This window comes from Cebus imitator, unplaced genomic scaffold (genome assembly GCF_001604975.1).
Source record: "Cebus imitator isolate Cc_AM_T3 unplaced genomic scaffold, Cebus_imitator-1.0 Scaffold0, whole genome shotgun sequence".
Lineage (NCBI taxonomy): Eukaryota > Metazoa > Chordata > Mammalia > Primates > Cebidae > Cebus > Cebus imitator.
In genome coordinates, this window is record NW_016107315.1 from 21,182,965 (window position 1) to 21,206,976 (window position 24,012).

The 24,012-nt window shown below is 37.0% G+C and overlaps 1 protein-coding gene and 1 non-coding gene across 2 annotated transcripts; one reads left to right on the forward strand and one right to left on the reverse strand.

Annotated features, from left to right (window-relative positions):
- Nucleotides 1-6,700: 6,700 nt before the first annotated feature.
- LOC119470459 lies at nt 6,701-6,862 on the reverse strand. The gene has a single exon (XR_005199372.1). It is a non-coding gene; the product is annotated as a U1 spliceosomal RNA (small nuclear RNA).
- A 12,760-nt stretch (nt 6,863-19,622) lies between these two features.
- On the forward strand, nt 19,623-20,668 carry LOC108301218 (olfactory receptor 6X1). Its single transcript, XM_017524319.2, has one exon. It carries the CDS (start codon nt 19,644-19,646, stop codon nt 20,580-20,582), a length of 939 nt encoding a protein of 312 aa, XP_017379808.1. The 5' UTR covers nt 19,623-19,643; the 3' UTR covers nt 20,583-20,668.
- Nucleotides 20,669-24,012: the final 3,344 nt, after the last annotated feature.

Genomic DNA, 24,012 nt, shown 5'->3' on the forward strand with positions numbered 1-24,012 from the left:
AAAAAGGACAAAAAAAAAAAAAGAAAACAAAAAGGCAGAGGAAAAATTAGTTTGTTGCTGTTTGAGCTGGCACACCCATCTGCCTTCTCCTGTCCTTGGACAGTGATGCTTGTGCTTCTCGGGCCTCTGGATTCAGACCAGCACTTACACTATCAGCTTCCTTGTTTTTCAGGCCTTCAGGATGGAAATGAATTACAAAAAAGAGCTTCTCTGGTTCTCCAGCTTGTAGCTTGGGACTTGTATATCTCCATAATCATCACGTAAGCCACTTTATTCATATATACATGAACATAACAAATATATAAGTATATATATAATATATAAGCATACATAAGAAATATATATATTTATATATATATATAACCATACATATATATATATATATATATATATATATATATATATATATATATATGGTTCTGTTTCTCTGAGAACTCTGACTAATACATCTTCCATTACCCACTGTTGAGGAAATATAATTTAAACTAAAATCTCCTAGCTGAGAAAACCTTTCCACAAAGGCAGTACAGAAATGAAAGAATGTTATTATTGAATAAGGGATAAAACAAAATGTGATGTGCATCACAAGCAATCTGCAAGAAGATTGTAGAAACAGGAAAAAATTTTACTCTTTTATATAGTCAAACAGAAACACCTCAAGATAAAGAATAAGTAATAGGACTTGACAGCATCATGTGTCACACATAGTTCATCCTACACTCACCTGGTAATTGGGAACATCTGTGTTACCTAATTGGCTTCATACAAAGGAAAAACAGACTTATCTTTATGACAGGGGGTAGTTCTGTAACCTGAAGGAAGGTACTTCTGAAATTAAGCTTCTACCTTCCCATAGAAACTGGGAGATAAGGGAACTATCTTTCTTGATGTTTACATTTCAAAGAGATGATTCCTAAGTCCTTGAGAAAGACATTTCTGGATCATAAAGCTGGCAAAAAAAAAATAAAACAAACTTATTTCACTTCTAGAAAGATTTACACACATTTCAAAGAAAGAAAATACTTACAATTATGAATTTCTTAAAGTAAATGTTCCAAGAAGAGAGAGAAGGGAGAAGTCTCTATCTTAATTAATCATTTTACTTTTTATTTTTGTCCATAGACCACATATTCCAGCATTTACAAAGACATGTTGATACTGCTGTATAATCGCCAGTCCTGCTTCTGATCATGATGTTCAAGTGAGTCAGCCTGATGAGCTATAAAGGTAGTCCTAAAATAATTCCTAGGGATGTTTGATTCCATAATGACGAAGTTCTTCCAAGGGTTACCATGGTCTTTTTTCTGTCCCCGAACATACAAGCACTTCACAGTAGAACAGGGGAAAGATTCCTGGGTCAGGGGAGTGGACAAGCACAGCCTCACACTGTACCTGGAACATCTTGTTTCCTCTAAAGCTAAGCCGAGACTGGTAACCACACATACTGTATGTTCTCACACTGCTACCAAGAACTATTTGAGACTGGGTAATTTATCAAGAAAAGAAGTTTAATTGGCTCATGGTTCTGCAGGCAGAACAAAAAACATGGCTAGGGAGGCCTCCAGAAACTTACAATCATGGCAGAAGGAGGAGGAAGGAGGCACATCTTACGTGGCCATAGCAGAAGGAAGAGAGAGATGGGGAGCTGCTACACCCTTTTTTTTTTTATGAGACAGAGTCTTCCTCTGTAGACCAGGCTTGAAATGTCGGTCACTACCTGCAGAAGTCTGACCTGCAGACCCTGACTCAACGACGGATGAATGAATGCACTCTCACACCATTACAGTGTTTTAAGTGGGCTAGGGATGGTCATTGGCTGCTTTCAGAGGGTGATATGCAGCCAATCAACCCAGACCCTCTGTCCATCCACACATTTACTCTCTCAAGATTTTACAACGGAGGTTCTAAGTTAACACACTTGTGGATAATTAACATGGCTAAAAGAGTGGTTATATGAATGACAGAAACTTTAGGTTCTGGGCCCAGAGTAAACACTATTAACAGGTAATTCCCCTTTGACCTCCCACGGAGAGAGCCATCCCATCCAGCACAAAGTTTACCTGAGTAAAGAGTGGAAAGGAAGGGATGTGGGGTAAGGCCTTTGGTCAATCTCTTTCCTTTGCTAATGTTAATGAGGTGGCTGTCTTCAACCTGCCTCAATAAAACCTTCTGGCCTTCCAAAAGATTTGAGATTACAATCTATAATTTTCCCTTAATATTTTCTGTAATATTTTGCCAACCGCCCCAAGTGAATAGCAACACAGGCTTGAGCACAGTGGCACGATCTCAGCTCACTGCAACCTCTGCCTCCTGGATTCAAGTGATTCTCCTGCCTCAGCCTCCTTACAGGGGGTGCCACCATGCCTGGCCAATTTTTGTATTTTTAGTAGAGATGGGGTTTCACCATATTGGCCAAGCTGGTTTTGAACTTCTGAGTTCAAGTGATCTGCCTGTCTCAGCCTCCCAAAGTGCTGATTACAGGCATGAGCCACCCACTGTGCCTAGCGAGTGCCACACACTTGTAAACAAGCGCATCTCATGAGAACTCACTAACACAAGAACAACATTGAGGAAATTCATCCCCATGATCCAATCACCTCCCACCAGGCGCCTCCTTCAGCGTTGGGAATTACAATTCAACCTGAGATTTGGGTGGAGACACAGATCTAAACCCTATCACCTACTTTACCAGATTTCTCACATATGGTTTTTCCATCAGCTTCCAGAATGCTTCCCTACAAGTCACTTCATTCAGGGACTACCTCAATTTCCAAATATATTTATAAATGCTCTAATTATGAATGGGCTTTAAGTTCATTTCTGTTGAAACTTCTGGACCTGAATTACATCAGGATATATGATCTAACAATTATATTTAAATATCCAAATATTACAAAATAGGTGAAAGTTTGCTGAATATTATGACAAAAGGATTATCTAATCAAAACATATAAATGAGTTCAATAGGGTGGTATAATTTTATTCTACACATTAAACAGGACTCTCATTTTAACAAGATACCTAATTGAGTATATTTTGGTCATTAATGGGGCTGGCTAGCCTTATAAAAAAGAAAGAATAAGTGAACATAAACTGAGAGATCCCCACCTCCAGGAATAAAAGATAAGGGGAAGAAGGAAGAAGAAGACAGAGAAATGTTATAAAAAGACAGTGAAATGTTACAAAAGAAAGAGAAAAGAGAGCTCCAAAAATGGGGTAGTCAGCAGTCTGGACTATTATAGTTCATAAAAATGAATACAAAAATCCCTTTGATTTTGAAAAACAAGAAGAAAAATTTAAGTATGCTCTTAGGCAGGTAGATTCAGTAAAATTATGAAATAGGAACCAAATCTTAGGAAACTAAGATGGCCGAAGAAATAATATAAGCAATATATAAATTACATATTACTTAAGAAATTTTGCTTTAAAATAAATCCAAGACAGCTGGCGATCAAATTTCCATTTCATTTGATTTTTAAGATAGAGAACCATGCCTTCTTCAAAAGAAGAAAGGTGCAGTTGATAAAAAAAAAAACAAAAGAATATTTGATTAAAAGTGTTCCAAGAGATGACAAGAAAATAATATCAATAGCACTAGCAATAAAACTCACACTAATAACCACACACATAACTAGGATATGTAATTCACGTTTAACTTCTGCCACAGGAAATTTCTCTTACTTCACTTCTCATGCTGCCTTCCTTGGTTTTGAACTATCTCGAGTCTCTCCGATTCTGAATAAATCATCTTTTGGGGCCTACACTTTCAAATTTTTATTCTAATATTTTGGAAGAATTTAGTAACCAGGCATAGCAAGTAATTCTAGTGCACTAACCCTCACACTATAAACACTGTTAAAAACTACATGAAACATATGAAACAGCTGTTTTCATACATTGAACAACAAGAAGCCAAGGACAGTAATCCCTTAGAGAAGGAAAACAAATTAGTTGAGCTCAAAGATAACCCAACCTCTCTACCTGGAAGTGTCTGTTAGACACCAGTTTGGAAAGACAGCAAACCCAAGCAGGGCACAGCATTCTCACTAAGTGGAAGAGATGGGTTGAGAATTCAAGGAAGCTGAAGCAGCTGAAATCTGCAGCGCAGACTACCAAAAAGGGGGAATCTGTGTAAAGAAAGAGCTCCAGAAAACTTCATAGGGATGTCTTCTAGTTTATCTGTAAAAGTAATAGATTGAACATGAATAAATATTTGAAACTTCACAAATATTTATTTGTGAAGCAAAGAATAAATATAAAGAAAAACTACTGAAGACGTACAAGCTGAACAACTACAGAACTTGATGAGGGTTAGACATTTGAGATTCAACCAATCATGGTGGAAGGACTTCACTGAATACTCAGTGCCTTAGAAGTTTCATGGCCTTAGTGGTGGGGAGAAATTAACCCTAAAATAAAGTCTTATTTTAATATGCCTAAACAAAGCTTAAAAACAAGTCTTGAAATAATCAAATAAATCTATAAATAAATTGCCAGGCTAGCAGTACAAACTATAACACTCTTTAAAAGAAGAAAACAAACATTCAACAATATTTATTTTATATAACTATTTTTTTAGAGATACGGTCTCACTCAGTCACCCAGGCTGGAATGCAATGGTGCAATCACAGCTTGATGTGGGTTAGAACTCCTAGGCAACAATAGTCCTCCTATCTCAGCCTCCCAAGTAGCTGGGATGACAGGCATGTACCGCCATGCCTAGTTAATTTTTTTTCTTTTTTTGTAGAAATGTTGTCTCACTGTGTTGCACAGGATGGTCTCAAACTCCTGGCCTCAAACAATTCTCCCACCTTGGCCTCCCAAAGCATTGGGATTACAGATTTGTAATTCCTGACCTTTGATAACATATATAGTGCCCAGAATCCAATTAAAAATTGCTAGACAAAAATAAAAAGAAAATTTGACCCAAAATGAAGAAACAAATTAGTCAATAGCAATATACTCAGAAATAAAAGAGATGATAGAATTATTAAACAAGGAATTTAAACAGCTAAGATAAATATTGCCTAAGATTTTTTTTTTTTTTTTGAGACAGAGTCTCACTTCATCACCCAGGCTGGAGTGCAATGGCATGATCTTGGCTCACTGCAACCTCCGCCTCCCAGGTTCAAGCAATTCTTCTGCCTCAGCCTTCCAAGTAACTGGGACTACAGGTGCATGCCACCACACCTGGCTAATTTTTGTATTTTTAGTTGAGATGGGGTTTCACCATATTGGCCAGGCTGGTCTCAAACTCCTTACTTCATGATCCGTCCACTTTGGCCTCCCAAAGTGCTGGGATTACACTCATGAGCCACTGTGCCTGGCCTAAGATTTTTTTTAAATGTGAACATAATAAGGAAGAAAATGGAAGATATAAAAAAGAAACAAATAAAACATATAGAGCACAAGTGAATTCACTACATGAGTTTAATAGCTGATTAAATACTTTATAATCAAAGAATGTGATGACTGGTATAAAAACTATCCAAACTGCAGGTTAAGGAGTGAGAAAATGCTAGAAACAAAATGAAGAGAATTTCAGCAGCCTTTGAGACAAAATCACGAAACCTAATATACGCATAATGGAAGGACCAGAAAAAAGGGTGAGGCACAATATTTAAATTAAAAATTTTTAAGGATATAATGATAAAATATTTCCAAATAGGATGAAAAGTACAAATTTACATGTTCATAAATCTCAATAAACATCAAGCAATATAAACAAAGAAAACTATATCTACACATGTCACAATTAAATTACTGAAAAATCAATGATAAAAAATTTAGAGTTAACACAACCACTCACATTACAACAATATATACACACACACACATATACATACACACACACACACACACACACATGTACACACACACATATATATAATACTGCTGGTGTCTCATTAGAAACCACACAAACCAGAAGGCAATGGAACAGTATCTTTAAACTGCTAGGGAATGAATGGTAAAAGAGAGAATAACTATCAACTTAGAATTCTATATCCTATAAAAACATTATTCAAAAATAAATATTATATAAACAGATTTTCAAACTAAAATTAGAAAAATTTTTGTCATCACACCTTTACTGTTAATTTCTTAAGGCTAAAAAAATAATTAAAATCCAGATCTACATACACAAAAGGCCACAGGATATGGTAAGTATAAATGTAAATATAAAACTTCCTTTTTAACTACTTTATTGATGTATGATTGACATACAAAAACTATATATATTAATGTATTCATATTAATGTATTGATTCACCGGTCTTGATTCAAAGGCTTCACAGAGGCCCCTGCCCCTCCTCCTGCCCAGATTCATGTTTGAACAGCTAGATTGCTTTCTTGCAGTTGAAAACCACAAGGTAGGCCTGCAGGGAAGAAAAGCCCCCCTTTACCATTGATTTGTAGTAATTTAATTATGATATGTGTAGGTATAGTTTGTTTTTGTTTATACTGTTTGGTGTTCATTGAGATTTGCAAACATGTAAATGAGTTTGAAGATAAAGATTCACCAATGAAATTATCACCACGATCCATGCCATAGGCCTATCCATCATCTCGGAAAGTTTCCTCCAACTCTCTCGATTAATTATTAGCATTTTGTTTGTTTATTATAGGAACACTTAATAAGATCTGCCCTCTTAGCAAATTATTAAGTTTAGAAGACAGCATTCTTTTTTTTTTTTTTTTTCCAGGGGAAAGCACGAACACTGTCCCCCATTACCACAAATTATACTGTCATTTCCCACATTTGGGGAAATCACAGAGGTCAGTATATCCAGAGGGCAATGGATTTGCCTCACCCTGGGAAAATGACCTTCATGATCATGGTATCGCCCCTACCAGGTAAGTATTAATACAACATTCTTAACTATAGGCACTATACTATAGAGTCAATTTCTAGGACTTTTTATTCATCTTGTATAACTGAAATTCTATACATTTTAACTAATACTTCCCCATTCTCCTCTCCCTTCCAGTCCCTGAAAACACTATTCCACTTTCGGCTTCTATGAGTTTGACTATATTAGATTAATTATATAAGTGGTATCATGTAGTATTTGTTCTTGCATATGGTTTATTTCACTTAGCATTATGTCCTCCAGGTTCACCTATGCTATCACAAATGGCAGGATTTCCTTCTTCATTAAGGCTGAATAATATTCTGTTGTATGTATTTTCTTTATCCATTCATCCATTGATGGACATTTAGGTTGCTTCTATGTCTTGGCTATTGTGAATAATGCTGAAATAATCATAGGATGGAGACATATTTTTGAGATACTGATTTCAATTCATTTGGAGATGTAGCCAGAAGTGGAATTGCTAGATCATGAGGTCACTGTTTTCTTAACTTGTTAAGGAATATCCATATTGTTTTCTACAGTGGATATACCAATTTACATTACCACCAATGGTACACAAGGGTTTACTCTTCTCCACATTCTTGCAAACATTTGTTATTTTTTATAGTAGTCATCCTAAAAGATATGAAGTGATAGCTCATCGTAATTTTGGTTTGCATTTTCCTGATGGTTTGTAATATTAAGCACCTTTTCATATATCTGTTGTTAATTTGTATGTCTTCTTTGAAGAAATGTTTACTCAAGTCCTTTGCCAAGTTTATAATTAGATTACTTGTGGGTTTTATTTTGTTTTGCTATTGTTTGTCCTGTCCAAACCTCATGTTTAAATGTGTTCCCCAATGTTGGAATTGGGGCCTGGTGGGAGGTGTTTTGGTCATGGACAGGATACCTTATAAATGGCTTGGTGCTCTTCTCATGATAATGGGTGAGTTCTCACTCTATCAGTTCACATGAGAGCTAGTTGTTTAAAAGAGTATGGCACACCTTCCTCTCTCTTGCTTTGCCTCTTACCATGTGACAGATGAAGCATGAAGCAGATGTTGGTACCAGGCTTCCCGCACAGTCTTCAGAACTGTAAGCCAAATAAACTTCTTTATGAATTACTCAGTCTCAGGTATTTTTTTTAGAACAAAGTAAAACAGACTAATACAGAAAATTGGTATCAGGAGTGGGGGTTGCTATGAAGATATCTAAAAGTGGGCAAGCTGCTTTGGAACTGCATAACAGGCAGAAGTTGAAAGAGACTGGAGGTTTCTGAAGAAGACTGGAAGATGAGGGAAAAATTAGGATTTCTGAGAGACTTGTTAAGAGGTTATGACCAAAATGCTGATAGAAATAGGAACAGTGAAGGCCAGGCTGATGACGTCTCAAATTGAAATAAAAAAAATTTATTGGAAACTGGAATAAAAGTCACCCTTGTTATACCCTAGCAAAAGACTTGGTAGCATTTTGTTCATGTCCTAGAATTTGTGGAAGGCTGAATTTAAGAATGACTCAAGTACTGATGGAGAAATTTTTAAGCAGCAACATATTTAAAATGTGATGTGGCTGCTTCTAACATACTACAGTCAGATGTGGAGGCAAAGAAAGGAATAACTTAAAGTTGGAACTTATAATTAAGACTGAAGGAGAGGAAAAAGTTGGAAAATCTGCAGCCTGGTTATGTGGTAGAGAAGGAAAAAGCATTCTGAAGACAGAAATACATGCAGGCTATGGAGCAACCACTTGCTAAAGAGATTTTATGACTAAAATAGTGCAAAGTGCTAAAAATCAAGACCATGGGAAAAGCCTTCAAGGAATTTCAGAAATCTTCAAGGCAGTTTCTTCCATCACAGGCCCAGAAGCCCACAAGGACATACTGGTTTTGTGGGGCAGGCTCAGGATGCTGCTCCGCATTTAGGCCACTCTGGCTCCAGCCAGAGTTCAAAGAGCCCAAGGTACAATTTGGCCTGCCACTCTGGAGAGTGCAAGCTGTAAGCCTTGTTGGCTTCCACATGATGTTCAGCCTGCAGGTGTACACAATGCAAGAGTGAAGAAGGCTTAACAGCTTCCACTCAGATTTCAGAGGATGTATGGGAAAACCTGGGTGCCCAAGTAGAAGCCTGCCACTAGGATAGAATCCACACAGAGAGCCTCTACTAGGGTAGTGCTGAGGGGAAATATGGAGATGTAGGCCCTATACAGAGTCCTGACTGGGGCACTGCCAAGTGGAACTTTGAGAATAGGACACTATCATCAAAACCCCAGAACTGTAGAGTCACCAGCAGATGCACTCTCAGCTGAGAAAAACCACAGGCACCAAACTCCTACCTGTGAAAGCAGCCATGGAGCTGCATCCTGCAAAGTCACAGGGATGGAACTACCCAAGGCCTTGGGAGCCTATCTTTCACATCAATGTGCCCGGGATGCAGGACATGAAGTCAATGGTTATTTTGAAACTTTAAGATTTAATGTCTGCACTTCTGGGCTTCAGACTTGCATGGGGCCTATTGCTCCTTTCTTTTGGCTGATTTCTCTCTTTTGGAATGTGAACATTTACCCAATGCCTATATCAGTGTTGTATCTTAGAAGTAAATAACTTGGTTTTTTTATTTTTATTTATTATTTATTTTTTATTATATAATTATATATTTTTTATTATATTTATTTGATTTTTATTTATTATAGTTTTTATTATTTTTTTATTTTTTATTTTACAGTCTCATAGGTAGAAGGAACTTGCTTTCAGTGTCAGAGAAGACTTTAGATTTTGGGGTTGATGCTGAAACAAGTTAAGACTTTGGGGGAACTATTGAGAAGGACTGATTGTATTTTTCAAAGTGGCAAGAACATAAGATTTGGGGGCCCTGGGGAAGAACGATATAGTTTGGAAGTTTGTTCCCTCCAAATATGATGTTAAAATGATGGAGATGGATCCTGGTGAAAGGTGTTTGGGTCATAGGGGCAGATTCCTCATGAATGGCTTAGTGCTGTCTTCCCAGTAATTAGTGAGTTCTCAATCTATTAGCTCAGGTAAGAGCTGGCTATTTAAAAGAGAATAGCACCTCTTCCTCTCTTGCTTCCTCTCTCACTTTGTGACACACCAGCTCCCCTTTGCCTTCTGCCATGCATAAAAACTTCTTGAGGTCCTCACCAGAAGCAGATGCTGGTACCTGGCTTCTCACATTCTTCAGAACTGTGAGCCAAATAAACTTCTTTTTAATAAACTATCCAGCCTTAGGCATTCCTTTATAGCAATTCAAAATGGACTAATACACTCTTTAACAGATATTTGGTTTGCAAATATTTTCTTCCATTCCATAGGTTGCCTTTTCATTTTCTTGATTGTTTCCTTTGTTGTGCAGAAGGATTTTAGTTGATATAATCCCACTTGTCTACTTTTGCTTTTGTTGCCTATGACTTTAGTGTCATATCCAAGAGATTATTGCCAAAGCCGATGTCAAAAAGCTTTCCTTTATGTTTTTGCTAGGAATTTTACAGTGTCAGAAATTAAATTTTAAAACCTTTTTCTTATTTTCAAACTTTTAAACAATACTATGATCTGTTAAAACAAAAATAATACAATGTATTGTGGAGCATGAAGCAAATATAGGATAAAATATAGGACAATTGCAACACAGATGATAAGAGAAAATGGAAGCGTTCTGTTGTAAGATTCTAACATTGTACACAAAGTAATATTATATGAAGATAAACTGCAATAAGTTAAACATTAAAGAAGCCAATTAAAAAAACAAAGAAATATAAAGTAGATAGAATACTGAAGATATTAATACATAAGATAGTTATTATTATTAATGCATGATGTACTGTCAATATTAATACATAAGAAAGAGAAAAACAGAGGAAAAAACATGGCAGAAATAGAAGACAAAATAGCAGATTTTAAATCAACCATATAAATGATTACATTAAATGTAAATGGAATAAACACACCAATTAAAGGACAGAAATTGTCAAATTTGCTACAAAGCAAACTTATCTATAAGCTGTCTACCACAAACACACTTTAAATATAAAGACATAGAAGACAGGTTAAAAGTAAAAGAAGATATACTCCACAAATACTAAACATAATAAATCTGGATTAGCTACACAGTATTAATATCTGACCAGGTGGAATACTAGAGAAGGAATATTATATAGGCAAACAGGCATATTTTATTAGGATAGAAGGACAATTTCTTAAAATCTAAGGCAGAGAGAAAGAATTCAATAATAAAGATAACAAGTAAGTGAAATAGCAAATGAACAATTAAGAGTGAAAATTAATAAAATTAATGTAAGGTCTTCAAAAAAATCAATAAAATTAATTTTAAAAATTAGCTAGTCTCATCAGGATAAAAAAAGAAATGAAAAATTAACAATAGAATAAAAAGTGGGACATCATTATAGACATTAATAGGACAGTAAGAGCAATATTAACAATCTAATGCCAATGAATTTTACAATTTAGATAAAATGAACAAGTTATTTGAAAAGAAAAATTATGAAAACAGAATTCTCAATTTGAAATTCTCCTACAAAGAACATTCCAGACCCTTAAGTTGTTTCACTCTGATTAATTTGTTCCAAATATTTAAAGAAGGAATAATATAATTCTTACACAAATTCCTTTAGAAAGTAAAAAAGAGGGGTCTGGGAAGAAACACTTCTCAATTCAAGAGAAAGATGGTTTCTCAACCAGATAAAAAGCACCCACAAAAATGTTATAGATAACATGTTTAATAAAGATTTTACTTGTTTCCTCAATATTGGAAACAAGGCAAGCATTTCTGCACTCACTACTTCTATTCAACATTCTGTCTTTATTCACTGACATGACTGTATACACAGTAAACCCTATGAGTAAGTTTAACAATGTAGCGGAATAAAAGTCTTATGAAAATTACTGTGTTTCTATGCTAGCACTATATATTAACAATGTATATTAGCAACAAAAAATTGGGGAATTAAATTTTTTGAAAACGTGATTTATATTAGCATAAAAAATATAAAATACTGAAAGATAATTGATATGGTTTGGCTCTCTGTCCCCACCCAAATCTCATCTCAAACTGTAATCCCTATAATCCGCACATGTCAAGGGACCTGCTGGGAGGTGATTGGACATGGGTGTGGTTTCCTGCATGCTGTTCTCATGACAGTGAGGGAGTTCTCATGAGATCTGATGGTTTTGTAAGTGTTTGGCAGGTCATCCTGTGCTCCTTCTCTCCTGCCACCTTGTGAAGAAGTTGCCAGCTTCCTTTTTGCCTTCCACCATGGTTGTAAGTTTCCTGAGGCCTCTCCAGCCATGTGGAACTTTGATTCAATTAAACCTCTTTTGTTTATGCATTATCCAGTCTTAAAAATTGGGGAATTAAATATAGCAGTGTGAAAACAGATTAATACAATAATTAACAAAATACTCCAAACTAGGAAAGTATAAAGAATTATTGGGAGAAATTAAAGAAATTAATATTGCAATGTCTCCATGATTGATTCAATAAAAGTCCCATTGAAAATTTCAGCAGGCTTCTTTGTAGAAAATAACAAGCCATTTTCAATTTATGTGGAAATACATAGGAACAAAAATGACCAGTAGAATCCTGGAAAAGAACAAGTTTGAGAATTTATACTATTAATTTCAAGATTTACCAAGACATTGTGGTATCAGAACAAGAATAGATGATCAATGGAAAAAGTGTCTGGAAATATACTCAGATTCATATAATCAATTTATATTTTATAGAGGCATAAAGTCAATACAAGAAGAAAAAGATAGCCTTTTAATAAATGGCATTGCAACAATTAGATATTCAATGGAAAACATGAACTTAAATTACTACTTCATATCATATAAAAATTTACTCAAAATGGATTATAGACTTAAATATCTAAAAGAAAACAGAAGAAAATCTTGGCAATTTTGGAGTATGCAAAGATTTCGTACATGGAGCACAAAAAACATAAACCATAAAAACAACAAAAAAAGACAGATTTAAAAATTTGAAAACTCTGTACATCAAAATATATTACAAAGAAAATTAATAGTAAGCCACTGACTGGGAGAAAATAATCTCAATTATTTTATCTGACAAAGGACTTGTATCTAGAATAAAGAACTTTTTTTAGAGAGACAGCCTTGCTCTGTTGCACAGGCTGACGTGCAGTAGTACAACCATGAGTCACTGCAGCCAAACTCCTGGGTTCTAGCAATCCTCCTGCCTCAGCCTCCCAAGTAGCTGGGATGACAGGTATGCACTACCATGCCCAACCACTTTTTAATTTTTTGTAGAGACAGAGTCTCACTATGTTGCCCAGGATGGTCTTGAACTCCTGGCCTCAAGCAATCCTCCCACCTAAGCCTCCCAAAATGCTAGGATTACAGGTGCAAGCTCTGCCTTAGAATAAAGAAATTGTATGATTCAATAATATAAAACAAAAATAATCTATTTTTAAATGGGTAAAATATTTAAACTAACTTCACAAAAATAATACAGGAACTGTTAATAAGCATATGAAAATGTGTTCAACATCACTGGTCATCAGGGAAATGCAAACTATATTAAAAATGAGAAAATCCAACCGCTACTATCATATCTAATTTTTTTTAACTGACAACAGCAAATGTTGGTCAAAATGTGGAACAACTAGAACTCTCATATAGTTGATGCGCCTCTGAAATAGTGCAACCTCATTGGAAAACAGTTGGGCTGTTTCTCAGAAAGTGGAACACACACAGACCTTATGACTCAGGAATTTCACTTTTAGTCATTTCCTAAAGTAAATAAAAATAGACACACACAAAAATATTCTTACATGAGTATTCATCACAACTTTACGTATAACAGTAAAAACTAAAACAATTCAAATGCTCATTGGCTAGTATGTGAATAAACAAGGTATGTATATTCATACAATGGAAACTCAGCACTATTTTTTTTTTTTTTGAGACAGGGTGTCACTCTGTTTCCTAAGCTAGAAAGCACTGGCATGATCATGGCTCACTGTAGTTACAGCCTCTTGGGCTCAAGCAATCCTCCCACCTCGGCCTCTCAAGTAGTTGAGACTACAGGTGCATGCCACCATGCCTGGCTAATTTTTTTATTTTTTGTAAAGTCTGGGTTTTACCAGGTTGCCCAGGCTGGTCTTGAACTCCTGGGCTCAAGCAATCCAACCCCCTAGGCCTCACAAAGAACTGGGATTACAGGCATGAGCCATGGCACCCTGAAATTCAGCACTTTAAAGGAATCAGCTTTTTACACTTAACAACGTGGATGAATATCAAAAACATTTTGCTAAGTGAAAGCACTCTGACACAAAAGAGTGCACATACCATATGATTCCATTTATATAAAAATCATAGAATAGGTGACACTAATCTACAGACATAGAAATCAGACAGTGGTTGTTGGGGTGGGAGAGAGAGTACTGAGGTAGAACTACAAATGAGCACAAAAGGACTTTTTCAGAGGGCTAAGAAAATTCTGTATCTTAATTGAAATGGTGATTACATGTGTGCATACATCTGTCAAAACTCATCAAACTGTATACATAAAAAGTAGTGTATTTTATTTCTACTTAAATTATCCTCATTAGAGTTGATTTTCAAGTTACAATTCCAACTCTTATGTTCCTGTTTTGCAGAGAGCTTTCTCCAGTAATTAGTTATACATGCAATATCCATGAACTCTCTATACGACCCTCAGTGCTTTAGGCCCCTATCTTTTCATTTATCCCCATAATATAGTTCACAAGAAAAGTGAATGCAATTTCTATTCTGTTCACGCTTGAATTTCTGAATATATGGCCATTTTTATATTATTAACCAAATTGACTACCTTTAATTCAATTCAGTTCATTAAAGAACCCTATTTATTTAGTATGATATCAATAATTTTCCTTCTTGCAGAACAGGGAAATCCAAGATCTAAAAACTTATAAAATTAAAAGACTCTCAGGCTTTGTTTAATTACCTCAGGAGTGCAGAAATGATTGGTACCAATTAGAATTTAGAAAACTACAAATTCCTCAACTTGACTTATGAATAAACTTTTAGTGAGAACTTCCCTGTCTCCTGGGACTCTCTGGAGCAAATCCATGGAGACTGATGTCTCAGAGGAACCTATGAAAGTGCCCCACTAACAAACTGTTATTTTCAGAGAAGGTATCCTGACCTAGCATGAACAGATGAATTAATCACTCTCAATACAATTCTCCTAAATGTTGAAGAAACCTTGCCGTGTCATGAAAGCCTCATGAATAGAATTCAATAATGCAAAGGACACTTGCATTAAAGTCTAGAAGAAGATATTCATTTTCCCTGTGCGGAAAAAAAAAAGACGAAAAATTTTTTGTTCCAATTATACTGCTGTTATAACCCGACTCTCCTCTTTTGTCAGTCTACAGTGAACAAGGACACACCTCGGGGCTGGAAGTGTTTTCCTGGGAATCAGTAGTGCTGTAAGTATTGCTTTGTCACAGAGAAAGAGTACTATTTTGGAAAAAGTTTTGCTTTTCTCTAGAGTGAACTGATGCAGCTAGGCGTGATTCTCTGAAGTCTTATAGTAAATCCAAATAAGTCAATTTTGGTATCATTTAGAAAAGTCATCACAATGACCTGGACTTGGACCTTCCTCAATGGAAAGCAGTCTTTATTCACCGCATTTTACCCAGAACCATCAGTCCTTGAGAAAATTTCAAATTGGTTGTTTATTGAAGTTTCAGCTTAGCACAAGTCCCCTGAGTGGTGAATCCTGGTTTACTTCTCTTTGCGGGGCTTATTCTATACGTACTTAATATTTCTGTTTTAGGGTTCTACCCCATTGGGCATATTCAAATTTATCCCATGATCAAAGTCTTGAAAATTGAAATTGGTCTTCATCAACAATTTAAAAACAAACAAACAAACAAACAAACCTTGGAACATTTTGCTCTTATCCAGAGAAGGGCATATGTTAATACTTTTCTTCTTTTTGTCTTCTTCTAAGACTATAAAAAGTTTTAGAAAATGTGGGATTCTTTATTGCACAACACAACTCAGAAAAAAAAAAATGACTCAATACAGTCTCAAACCATTGAGCATTAAATTAGTTAAGAAAGTTATCTGTACTCAGGCAGCCTGAACAAGCTGGGAATAGAACCAGAACACAGTAAAAACAAAAAAAAACGCCAGCATATTCATGATTAGGGAAAGATGGAGCAGAAAGGTTTTCACGCAGCAAAACTCACATCAGAAAAAGTTGGAAGCAGCAGCAAACTCGGAGACAAATTATTCAGCAAAGAGTCCTTATTATGATATGATTTGAGCATTTGAAATACAGGAAACAGTAACATGTATAAACATGTGTGTGTATCAGTTTCCATAAACTTCTAGGTAACTGGGGACAGAGTGTCAACAAGCTATCCCTTTATGTAATCATTTAGAAACTATATTTTGAGTGCTTATTTTGTGTCGAGCCCTATGCTTCAGCCCTGCAGATACTATTGCTGCCTGCAAGGGGCTTAGAGTCTATAGCAGAAGCCAAGCAAACAATAATCACAATTCTGCAAAGTGTTCAGGTATAGATATGCCCAGCGCATTAGGAAAGTGTATAGGAGCAGCACCTTAACTGGACTAGAGAAGGAAAGTTAAGGAAGGCTTCCCACGGAGGTGGCTCCTAAAGTGAAATCTGAAAGTCAGGCAAGACTTAGCCAAATGGTGGAGAAAGTTGGGAAGGGTATTTCTGGTGAAGAGAACAGCATGTCACAGTTACTAAACCACCACTATAGCACAAAAACAGCCATAGGCAATATGTAAACAGATGAGTACAGCTATGTTTTAGTGAAACTTTATAAAAACAGGGCCATAGTTTCCTAACCTCCAAACTTGAGTAATTCACTAAGTGTGGAGCATAGAAGGCAGACAGCAAAATGGCAGAAGATCATGCTGGGAAGGTGGGTAAGACCAGCTCATCAGTGGTCTTAAATGTCATGCTGAGGAGTCTGGGATGTTAACCTCAAGGTTCTGAGGAGTGGCATAGTCAGAATTAGAATGGTTCCCCTTGCCGCAGTTGGAACCATGGGTAGCAACGAACACAGCAAATCAGAAGACAGGGAGTCCTGTTAGAAGGCTGTGTTCAAATCCTGATGGGAGATGACAGGATGATTTACCAGGAGAGATGGAAAGAAGGACACACACTAGAAAGTGGATAAGAAGTAACGTTAACAGGACCCAGTGACTTGAACACCAGTGGATATGGAAGAATCCATTTGACCCTATACATTGTGATTTTCCTAAAGGAAAAGAAAAAGTCTAGCGCATAGGACTGAATTGTAACAGGGATATAGACTGCAGTATTTAATCCAGTGTCTTAGCTCTGTAACTTTAGTTTCCTACGGTTGCTTTCCTGTGTTTCTCTGAGTATTGCTTTTACCTGCTAACTCGAGACATCCCACCTCCCTCCACATCTCACAAAACTTCACATGTGCTCAAAACCCAGTCCGTGCAGCTGTCAGGACAGCTACCGCCCGATTCCTCGTTCTTGCCACTTCTACTTGCTCAGCATTCCTTCTACTGGGGGGACCACCCCCTCGCCAGGCAATGCCACTTCTGCTGGTATCATTTCTACTGCCACTACTGCTGCTATTCCTGGGTCCTCATGCTGCCAAACAAAGCCATGATCCTGAAAAAAGCAAAGGGAGTATGTCTGTCCCCTGTATGTACCCCACCTGGCCACCTGGATATCACAGCAGTGCTATCTGTGGCCAGAATCTCAAAAGAGGTGATTCAGATACCACCCGCAGCCCCTTCCTCCATAAAGCTTAGATCCACGTGTACATGTGTTACAGAGAATGGCTCACACCATACTTCGCACGCGCGCGCACACACACACACACACACACACACACACAATTGGCAAACACCCTGACTCAAGATCCTCTCCTCCCAAAGCTTCATGAATCTGCCATGTAAACTGTCCTAACTGTTAATTTATCATAAGTTGCAGGACAAGCCTGACTCCCAGCTCCAGCTCAAGTGAAATTCTCCGCTCTGGTTCTATTTCATGAAAATTGAATCTTTTCCTGGAATACTATCCCCCTCTCTCCCTACTCCATTTTCTTTTCCTATTGAACTCTAGGACTCAGCTTAGGCCTCTTTTTTAGAAAAACTCCTTTAACCCCTGCTAAAGTCCCTTCTAAGTGTTTCTAAACCAATCTATGTACAGCTCTACGCTTTCCTTTACTAAGTCATGTTGTAATTATTATACTACATCTGGTCTCTATCTATCTATCTAAATGATAAGCTCATTGATTGCCTAGCAGGACTTGAAGCATAGTAAGTTCTCAACAAATGCTTGTGAAATTCATAGGTCTGATTCTTCGAATAGTAGAATGTATAGTCCTTGGAAATGTTATATTAAGCTAGAGAGATTGCCACTCTTCTCTGCATGGGGGATGAAGATAATTCCATACCTATCCTATATAAAGAGACTAGGTTCATGCCCAGTTATATTGTGCATAATTCAAATACTTCTCTGTCTCTCATCGTTTTGTGGAAAGGCACTACAGCTTGTGACATTACAAAGAATAGTCTTTTCTTGGTCTAGAAAAGAGGTAAGAGAAAATGGAAGTGTTTTTCTTCCCTGAGCAAGCCCTCAGAGAATTACAGTTATCTCACATGAGGGAAGAATGAAACAACCTCTCAATGAACTGTAAGTTGCCTCTTCCATGGTAAGTTTCTTATGTACTTTGAAAATTGTGAAATTCATTTCACAGTAATTTATCTTACCCATTTCAAAGGAAACGCATATGGAAGAATAGCCTCAGGAAGAAAGGAAGTAGTTTTACTATTTTCTACTGAATTTTAATAGAACAGAAAGGATGTTCTCAGCCTATGAATTTGCATATACAAATAGAAATACTTTACTTGGTATAAAAAGACATTTAGTCACAAAAAAGGTTTTGACAAAAATGTACTTCTCAGAATTTGCATTTTGTTATCCTTAGCATTTGCTAACCTTTTCACTTTTGTAGGTTAGTGTCTGCAGATCTTTATCCAATATACATTTATTAGTTGCTTCCATATAACAGGCTTTGACTCAGCTCATTCTGAAATTTTGAATTTGAGTTGAATATATTTCTCTACTTCCTAAACAGTTTTATTCATTTAGTTTTAAATGTTTTGATTCCTTCAACAAGAGTCTGAACTAGAATGTGGAAGTGGATTCTTTAGAAAAACACCTGTTCTATTATCTAACTTGTATGTCACCACTAATAAAATAGCAATGATTTGGGGTTATTTTAATACACACACCAACACTCACACACAATAGTGGCTTCCTTAAACCTATCTATAATGTAATCAGGAACTCATTTTTAGACTTTGGGAGTAGGGATTAATTTCTTATGAACTCACAGCTATGTTTATATACATATGTTAATATACACACTATAAATTTAAAAGAATCATATGAATTATTGATTATAAGCAACCACATTTAACATGATTATTCTCATAGTTGTATAAGGGTGAAAAAAATACTCTGCATTCATTAAGTGTATTTAATACATTCAAAATCCATTAGAAGCTGGTTGTGCTGGCAAAAGCAGCAGCCAAGTCATCAGTCAAGAAGGGTTGGCCAGTGTGTATTTGTATGTGGATGAGGGAGGACCTGAAATAGAGTCAGATCCTGAAGGACCTGACATAGTCAGAATCCTCCTTATTTTTTGTCTCAACTATAATCAACTGTACTCTAAGATTCTAAGGAGCTACTTTCTTGCTTGTCTTTCTAGGGTATCAAGGGACATGAGAAATGGCACAGTAATCACAGAATTCATCCTCCTAGGCTTTCCCATTATCCAAGGCCTACAAACACCTCTCTTTATAGCAATCTTTCTCATCTACATATTAACCCTTGCAGGCAATGGGCTTATTATTGCCATTGTGTGGGCTGAGCCCAGGCTACAAATTCCAATGTACTTCTTCCTTTGTAACTTGTCTTTCCTAGAGATCTGGTACACCACCACAGTCATCCCCAAACTGCTAGAAACCTTTGTAGTAGCAAGAACAGTCATCTGCATTTCTTGCTGCCTGCTGCAGGCCTTCTTCCACTTCTTCCTGGGCACCAGCGAGTTCTTGATCCTCACTATCATGTCTTTTGACCGCTACCTGGCCATCTGCAAGCCCCTTCGCTACCCCACCATCATGACCAGCAAACTCTGCCTGCAGCTGGCCCTGAGCTCCTGGGTGGTGGGCTTCACCATTGTCTTTTGTCAGACAATGCTGCTCATCCAGTTGCCATTCTGTGGTAATAATGTTATCAATCATTTCTACTGTGATGTTGGGCCCATTTTGAAAGCAGCCTGCATAGACACCAGCATTTTAGAACTCCTGGGTGTCCTGGCAACCGTCCTTGTGATCCCAGGGTCACTCCTCTTTAATATGATTTCTTATATCTACATCCCGTCCACAATCCTACAGATTCCTTCAGCCACTGGCCGCCAAAAGACTTTCTCTACCTGTGCCTCTCACCTGACAGTTGTCTCCCTGCTCTATGGGGCTGTTGTGTTTATGTACCTAAGACCCACAGCACATTCGTCCTTTAAGATTAATAAGGTGGTATCTGTGCTAAATACCATCCTCACCCCCCTCCTGAATCCCTTTATTTATACCATTAGAAACAAGGAGGTGAAGGGAGCCTTAAGAAAGGCAATAACTTGCCCAAAGACCGATCATGCAAAGTAAAACATGCAACACATTAAAATGAGCTTAAGGCAGATAAAAACAATTAAAAGTGAGAGAGGATTGTGGAAAAGTTTGGTAAAACAGGCTCCTCCCAAATCTCAGAAGTTCTAATTCAATGCTACAGTAATATAAAGATGCAAAAGCAAACATAATAGTTAGGGTCCCCTATGAGAATTTGTTACATGTAAATGTACTAAGAGTGTTCTTGAGAAGAAACAACTAATTATTCAACAAGGAAATCCCAGGATATCCTCCGATGTATGAAGTAGAACTCTGGACTTGTCAACTGTAAACTGAAAGTAGAAACCACTACGGTCAGAGACAAATGTCAACAACTTTAAAAATATATAAGGAATCCCATCTCCCTCTTTCTTTAGGATCACCATCTTCTTTTTATGACCACCCTCTTTGCCTCATCTTCTTGTCAAAAGCATAAAATATTCCACATCTCATTTACTTAGTTCCTATTATCTTCATCATAAAGGAAGCATGCCACAGACTTTTAATAATTAATGGTCCTTCCAAAATGTTTGAAATAAATCAGCTTTTTGTTTGATAATATCTCAATAAGGGGACTTCCATCTTGACATAATACACATTTTTAGATAAACTTAACGGTGTTCATCCCCAGATAATACCAAAACTTGAGAACATCTTGTAAAAAGTTTCCATTTACACTTCATGGATTACAGTAGTTTCTGGGCTTCAATATAAGTAGACCACGTGCCTAGGAAGCCAGGAAAAGTCTCAGAGTCAATATATCTAGAAATGCTTTTCCTACTGGAAAATGCAGCCCTAAGGTCATATGAAGTTCAGGGCTCACACGTAGGGTTGTCATTGAAACCCCAGGGGTTCAGTCAGTTATTGACGTTCTGCTGCTTGCTGCACAGAACGTCAATTACTGAGTCACTGAGTACTGCCAGAAAAGAAGCCTTTAACTGAATGCTGCAGCCGAGAAAAATGGGAGGTCAAATCTTAAATCCATCTCCCCAACCGACTAAAATTGGGAAGTTTTTATATAGTGGGAGGGAGGGAGAATAGCAATTAGGAAGGGGTAAGGAAGAAGAGTTGATAAGGTGAGGAAACAAGAATTAAGGAGGGGTAAGGAAGTTATCATGATGAATGAGGGACTGGCATCTTATTGTCTGGATTGGTGATCTAGTGGGTTTCAGTCTCTTGCCTGAGGGTCAGTTTCCTGAGGAAGGAATTCAGTTAAGACAAACGTTAAGTTTCAGGTTTTAAGACAGAGCGTCAATTTCTGTATTTATTTAAAACTCCATAAATATCAGTTGTGTGGGACAACAGGGCCGGTTTCAGGGTTAGTGTGCAAAGTCCCTCAAAGTAGGATACAAACCTACTGATCTGACCTTGTTTTCAGGCAAGATACCTTTTTAGGGAATGATGATGCAGGTTATTCGCAGTTTGTAATAATGAGTATTATACATGTCCCTTTCCAACAGTAAAGAAAAACTAGCATTAAAAGTCCATTAAAACTTTGACTTAAAACAAAAAAGATGACTTCTGTAAACCAAAAATAAAATTCTAATGGCCCCTCAACCATCTGAATGGACACCTCCTCTTGGCCAGGGCACTCCAAAGTTAACCTGGAAAACTGGTTCAGGTCATCACAGGAGGAAGGGGTCAGACATGCCTCATATGCTCGTCTCCCTTTTGGAATTCAGGAAAAGCCGAACAGCATTTAACATCAACACAGACCTTAAGTCCGATAAGAAATATTTACAAATGTACAATCTATTCTCTCTGAAACTTACTACCTGGAACCTTCATTTGCATGATAAAAATTTGCTCTCCACAACCCTTTATCATAACCCAGACATTCCTTTCTGTTGATAATAACTCTTTCAACCAATTGACAATGAGAAAATTTTTAAATCTACCTATAACCTGGAAGCCCCCCGCTCCCCACTTCAAGTTGTCCTGCCTTTCTGGACACAACCAATGTATATCTTAAATGTATCTGATTGATGTCTCATGTGTCAAGCTGTGCCCACCTTGGGCACATGTTCTCAGGATCTCCTGAGGGCTGTGTCACAGGCCATGGTCACTCACATTTGGCTCAGAATAAATCTCTTCCAATATTTTACAGAGTTGGACTCCTTCCATCAACACTGCACATTCCTTTTAATATTAAATTGAAAATTCAAAACAAAATGTAATGAGGTGAAAATATTATCTCCACTGCTGTACCTGATTTTCTGTTAGAGAGGGAACTGTCTTAGAGCTGCACAGGAGAAATAGATCATCTGGAGGTAAAGGAAGAGAAGGAATCTAAGGATATCAATAGTATCATAAGCTCTATCATCAAAGAACGGTTTAGAGTGCCTTGAATGATTAAAAAAATGGCAATATTTAATATTTCTCAAAAAAAGAAAATGACAGAGAAAGGAAGAAAAATGAACCGAAAAATGAAACAGAGAAGGCTGGGAAGAAGTCAGTGGAAATTCTCCAGAGTTAGGATGCCTAAAAGGCAGTTCAAGAATGGGGATGCCTAATGCTCAGTTTGAAGTCACATTTCTACAATGTTCATCTGTCTCCCCTTCAAACCTTCAATAAGGTCTCCTATATTACCAAATGCATGTATGAACAGAACATGCATGTCACATCATTCATGTATGTGTGTGTTGTGTGTGAGTCAAGCAGGAATGAAGTTTCATGTCTGGAATTATGTAGTCTGGAATAGAAACAGCCCACAGAGAAGCTCACAGAGATGACTATAGAATATGCGGAAATTGTAGGAAGCACTTCACACTTGCATGGGCTTGGGCAAGTACTCAAGGTAACCTAAATCTAGAGGAGTTAGAACATCTGGGTTATAATATTGTTTTATAAAGTTCTAAAAAATTTGCCTTCAACTCTCATAAATATTCGTTTTCCTGAGCCTAGTCTATTACCTTAAGGGTTTCATGTCTAAGGGCAGACAGAGGGTAGGATACAAACACTTTGGCAGATCCAAAAAAAAGGAGGGCAAGGAGGAAGAAAAGGAATGAGAATACCATCAGGCTTCAATTTATGAAACTTAAAATAGACAAGATTTATTCATGCATTTTTATGTCTTACTGATATATTGATATCCTGTACCAAGCTAAGTTCCTGGTACTGATTCTACTGGGACAAAAATGTGTGTGTGTGCGCACATGTGTGTGGGTATTATAGTAGTCTGCAGGGATATTACTTCTAGGAGTTGGAAATGCTAGAGTTAGGAAAGTTTATCCCACAGTGAAGCCTCCTGAGCATCAAGAATGATATGAATTTTAAGAAGATTTCCAGGGAACCATGCCTACAACCTGACTTTCCTTCACCTATATGGAAGGCAAAGACACTAAGGAGATTGTGGTCACTCTCCAGTGTCCAGAGAAGGTGGAGAGCTGTTTTAAAGAAAAGGAGCCCCGGCCACAGAGACGAGAGAAAC

Coding starts and splice junctions, on each gene's coding strand:
- LOC108301218 (XM_017524319.2), top strand. CDS start 19,644: ATGAGAAATGGCACAGTAATCACAGAATTCATCCTCCTAGGCTTTCCC.